Consider the following 5,814-nt stretch of genomic DNA (forward strand, 5'->3'; position numbering starts at 1 on the left):
CAGTGGTACCCCAGTCTGTGCGTTTGTCTAGTGTGCCTGTGTCTTCCCAGTCAGTGGTGCCCCAGTCTGTATTCTCTACATTGGCTTAGTGATTCTACTTGGAATACATTACAGACTCACATTTGACTTGATATGTTTTATTTCTTATTTTCCTCATACAAGGAATAAAAGGCCCCGACCAGGATTTGAAAATATCACCAACACATTGAATGAAATGTAATACATTTTCATAGAAAAGACAATAAATATGTTTCCAGGAAGATGGAGGATTCATTTCTTGTTGCTGGCTGCGCTGTGGGCGGGTCCTCTGAGAGGCGTGGCCTCCTGTATTTGTGTCATGGGCATAATAGAGCCCTTGGAAAAGTTCTGAGCATGAGAAGAATAACATACTACATGAGACCACGGAGTATCACGGCTCCCGCAGCATGACAGTCACAAAACACGCGATGTCCCATCATACAGACAGCTGAAGGCGTCTCGCTGCGTTTTGACATCTTCCAAAAATTGTCATCAGACTGAGCGCTGTGACAATGGCGATGGCGGCCACACTGGAAAACTGAAAGAAAACCAGCAATGAAGGAGTTAATGCCAACAGACTGTAAACCAGCCCTACGGGACAACAAGCAAAGGCTAATGGGGCCCAATCGGGCCCCCACACCCTGATAAAAGGCAACAAGGAACTGGAAAGTCTTGTTAGGCTTACTCACGGACATTTGTATCCAAGAAATGGTTGCAGTGCGATCGGATGTGCGGCGAAACATTACCTGCGCTCCGGTCCACTGTGAACGCAAAAAATAGAGCAAGCAGCATTTTTGTTGCGTTCGCAGTGGAACGCAAGCAATGTTTTGCCACAGGTCGTGGGGGGCGTGGCTGCGATACCATTGACTTCAATGCACCACCACGCCCCTTCCCGCCCCAGGAAAAAGGGAGAGGTTTAGTGAGTGTGTGAATGGGCCCCGACTGATCTTTATCCAACCACTAGAACAAGTTACTTTCTTGTGGATGTTTGTAAATACGGATCTTCTATGAGTGTTATCTGCGCTCAGCGACGTTCAGCTCACCTTGAGGAGGGGACCATGAAATGTCCAGACATACTGCAGGTGGATGTTCAGGAGAGCCAGGCTACACGGCACATACGAATCTTCCTTCTCATGATCCCGACATCTGCACAACACATTCACATTGTTATATCCAAGACATACACCCAACAATCCCGCCCCCCCAGGTGATATCCAACCAATGCTGGAACACTTCATTTATATACTGCAGTGCTGTACAGAGAACACTGAGCCAGTCACATCAGTCTCTGTACAGAGGAGCTTACCCTCTAATGTCCCCTCCCCCCACAGTCACATCAGTCTCTGTACAGAGGGGCTTACACTCTAATGTCCCCCTCCCCCCACAGTCACATCAGTCTCTGTACAGAGGGGCTTACACTCTAATGTCCCCCTCCCCCCACAGTCACATCAGTCTCTGTACAGAGGGGCTTACACTCTAATGTCCCCCTCCCCCCACAGTCACATCAGTCTCTGTACAGAGGGGCTTACACTCTAATGTCCCCCTCCCCCCACAGTCACATCAGTCTCTGTACAGAGGGGCTTACACTCTAATGTCCCCCTCCCCCCACAGTCACATCAGTCTCTGTACAGAGGGGCTTACACTCTAATGTCCCCCTCCCCCCACAGTCACATCAGTCTCTGTACAGAGGGGCTTACACTCTAATGTCCCCCTCCCCCCACAGTCACATCAGTCTCTGTACAGAGGGGCTTACACTCTAATGTCCCCCTCCCCCCACAGTCACATCAGTCTCTGTACAGAGGGGCTTACACTCTAATGTCCCCCTCCCCCCACAGTCACATCAGTCTCTGTACAGAGGGGCTTACACTCTAATGTCCCCCTCCCCCCACAGTCACATCAGTCTCTGTACAGAGGGGCTTACACTCTAATGTCCCCCTCCCCCCACAGTCACATCAGTCTCTGTACAGAGGGGCTTACACTCTAATGTCCCCCTCCCCCCACAGTCACATCAGTCTCTGTACAGAGGGGCTTACACTCTAATGTCCCCCTCCCCCCACAGTCACATCAGTCTCTGTACAGAGGGGCTTACACTCTAATGTCCCCCTCCCCCCACAGTCACATCAGTCTCTGTACAGAGGGGCTTACACTCTAATGTCCCCCTCCCCCCACAGTCACATCAGTCTCTGTACAGAGGGGCTTACACTCTAATGTCCCCCTCCCCCCACAGTCACATCAGTCTCTGTACAGAGGGGCTTACACTCTAATGTCCCCCTCCCCCCACAGTCACATCAGTCTCTGTACAGAGGGGCTTACACTCTAATGTCCCCCTCCCCCCACAGTCACATCAGTCTCTGTACAGAGGGGCTTACACTCTAATGTCCCCCTCCCCCCACAGTCACATCAGTCTCTGTACAGAGGGGCTTACACTCTAATGTCCCCCTCCCCCCACAGTCACATCAGTCTCTGTACAGAGGAGCTTACACTCTAATGTCCCCCCCACAGTCACATCAGTCTCTATACAGAGGAGCTTACACTCTAATGTCCCTCACAGTCAAACTATTACTTAGGGATGCACCAATACTGTTGTTTCTGTATCCAGTACGAGCACCGATATTTTTTTCGGGTACTCGCGAATACGATACCGGACGTCCCATTAAGGAAGCCAGGCAGCGTGTAATGACTTGTTGCCTGGCTTCCTGATACCAGAAGCTCAAGTATCGGGCTAGGCATCGGAACATTTGGACGCGTACTCACCCAAATACTCGGCATTGGCACTGATACTCGTATCAGTGCATCCCTGCTATTAATCCTAAACACTTATACCAGAAAGACATTGTGGGAAAGAAGAATTGTAGAGGTTATTTTACATATTATTGTCAGCTGAAGATTTAATTGCATGGAAGATTCTACGAGAGAAGATTGAACAGTGACTAGTCCATCCGCAGTCACCGATGAATTCTCACCTTCTGTACAGCTCCATGACAATGGTGTAGTTGCTGGCACAGACAGAACTGTTGAAACCAAGTTTGCGTAGCATGGAGTGGGGAAGAGAGACCCCTTCCTCTACTAGGATCCCCAGATTATACAGACCCTGCAATCAAAGAATTTGTATTATAAGACTATGTAATCTGTCCCTGTACAAAGCATTAGTAAGACCTCATCTGTCTCCATCCTTCCTTGTATTATAAGAGGTATAGACTCCAGAGAGAGACTTAATCTACCCCTATAGAAAGCATTAGTAAGACCTCATCTGTCACCATCCTTCCTTGTATTATAGGAGGTATAGACTCCAGAGAGAGATGTAATCTGCCCTATACAAAGCATTAGTAAGACCTCATCTGTCACCATCCTTCCTTGTATTATAAGAGGTATAGACTCCAGAGATAGAGTTGCAATCTGCCCTATACAAAGCATTAGTACGACCTCATCTGTCTCCATCCTTCCTTGTATTATAAGAGGTATAGACTCCAGAGAGACGTAATCTGCCCTATACAAAGCATTAGTAAGACCTCATCTGTCACCATCCTTCCTTGTGTTATAGGAGGTATAGACTCCAGAGATAGAGTTGTAATCTGCCCTATACAAAGCATTAGTACGACCTCATTTGTCTCCATCCTTCCTTGTATTATAAGAGGTATAGACTCCAGAGAGAGATGTAATCTGCTCTATACAAAGCATTAGTACGACCTCATTTGTCTCCATCCTTCCTTGTATTATAAGAGGTATATACTCCAGAGATAGAGTTGTAATCTGCCCTATACAAAGCATTAGTACGACCTCATCTGTCTCCATCCTTCCTTGTATTATAAGAGGTATAGACTCCAGAGAGACGTAATCTGCCCTATACAAAGCATTAGTAAGACCTCATAGTTACATAGTTACATAGTATTTGAGGTTGAATAAAGACATTAGTCCATCAAGTCCAACCTATTAGGATCTCATTCTAGGAGTACCCGTACCCCTGTATATTACGGTCCCTTAAGAAATCGTCCAAAAGTTTCTTGAACAATTCCACATTATTTGCTGAAATCACCGCCTGTGGCAGTGAGTTCCCACAAAAGGCCTCAGTTGTTCAAAAGGCCTCAGTTGTTCAAAAGGCCTCAGCTGTTCAAAAGGCCTCAGCTGATCTACAACATTGATCCATGAAGTCCTTCACACAGGGGGTCTGGAGATGAGGCTACCATCAGCATGAAGCGCAGGAGATGTTGTATCCTAAACCAGGACAAAGTTAGACTTTTTGTCACCGGTAATTTGGCCTCAGATATCAGAATGCTAAGGCTCCGGGTACAGTATAGCAGCTTTGTGCTCAGAGGAGCCAGAGGTTGTTTCTACTTCAGTGATAGACATGGGAGACTCATGGCTGGAGGGTCTCATTGGAAAGAGACTAGAAGAAGATGAGGACTGCTGGGACATCTAGCTCTGGATGGGTGTGTTCCGTGATTGGGGACTACTGGGACTTGGAGTGCCTTAGTATCTGTGAACTTTTGTCCTGCTCCAACACTGAAAAGGCTCAACTGACAAGCTCTACTGACCACCTCCTGCCTTACCATCCCAAGTGGATCCCTCTTCTGCTATGGAGTGACCTGATGCCTTAAGTGTGAGCCATGACCTTCTTTTGTTGTACCTTGCTGCTGTTACCCCTTTGCTGTGCCTGGATTACTGCCCTCTTCCCCTGGACTCTGCCCATTCTGTCTCTTGCTGTTTCTAGCCCTTTGTTTTGCTCGGATTGCTACTACACTTGCCATATTCTATTGTTGAGAACCCCTAATAAAGAACCTCTTGGTTAAAGGTCCTAAAAACCACTCTTGGTCTCCGTTGGTGTTCTGTGTCTTCAACGTTCTCTGCCACAATTAGTAAGACCTCCTCTGTCTCCATCCTTCCTTGTATTATAAGAAGTATATACTCCAGAGAGAGATGTAATCTGCCCTATATAAAGCATTAGTAAGACCTCATCTGTCTCCATCCTTCCTTGTATTATAGGAGGTATAGACTCCAGAGAGAGAGAGAGAGATGTAATCTGCCCCTGCACAAAGCATTAGCAAGACCTCATCTATCTCCATCCTTCCTTGTATTATAAGAAGTATATACTCCAGAGAGAGAGATGTAATCTGCCCTATATAAAGCATTAGTAAGACCTCATCTGTCTCCATCCTTCCTTGTATTATAGGAGGTATAGACTCCAGAGAGAGAGAGAGAGAGAGAGACGTAATCTGCCCCTGTACAAAGCATTAGCAAGACCTCATCTGTCTCCATCCTTCCTTATATTATAAGACATATATACTCCAGAGAGAGAGAGACATAGTCTGCCCCTATATAAAGCATTAGTAAGACCTCATCTGCCATCATCCTTTCTTGTAATATTGTAATGAACTCACCTTTCTGCGCGGAGCTCTGTCTCCCTGCCGGTTGACATCACGCAGCGCCTCCTTCCTCATCTGCTTAAGCCGCGAAATTAATTTGCACGGCGTTCGTGCAAAGACGCTGAATGCCGGCTATTGAGCTCTTCCATAGACACTATTTGAAAAAGCAGTTGTCACTGCTTCAGCTTGCAGGTGATCCCCCCCCTTCATCCTGTCACCAGGACCTTATACAGCAGTTCTAACTGCTCCTTCCCTGGGGGATTCCCTCTTATTAAAATGCAACATGGATTCATCCATCTATTCTTAGTGATACACCTATGTGATATCAGGAAGTTCCCCCTTCACTACAGGATTCCTCTGGAGTCATCACAGCCAGGGCCGGTGCAAGGATTTTTGCCTACACAGGTGAATAAGAATATTAGCAAACCCCCCCCCC

At 47.1% G+C, this 5,814-nt stretch overlaps 1 protein-coding gene across 1 annotated transcript in view; it reads right to left on the reverse strand.

The window, feature by feature from the left end:
• Positions 1–451: 451 nt before the first annotated feature.
• The window catches only part of LOC108803521 (protein sel-1 homolog 3-like), an 11,122-nt gene continuing 5,759 nt past the window's right edge, over positions 452–5,814 (reverse strand). The window contains exons 4-6 of the mRNA XM_018575357.1: positions 2,982–3,109; positions 1,062–1,164; positions 452–556 (exon numbers count right to left, since the gene is read on the reverse strand). Coding sequence (XP_018430859.1) covers positions 455–556; positions 1,062–1,164; positions 2,982–3,109 — 333 coding nt within the window. The 3' untranslated portion in view covers positions 452–454. The remainder of the gene's footprint in view (positions 557–1,061; positions 1,165–2,981; positions 3,110–5,814) is intronic.

This window comes from Nanorana parkeri, unplaced genomic scaffold (genome assembly GCF_000935625.1).
Source record: "Nanorana parkeri isolate BGI_ZX_2015 unplaced genomic scaffold, ASM93562v1 scaffold3824, whole genome shotgun sequence".
Classification (NCBI taxonomy): domain Eukaryota; kingdom Metazoa; phylum Chordata; class Amphibia; order Anura; family Dicroglossidae; genus Nanorana; species Nanorana parkeri.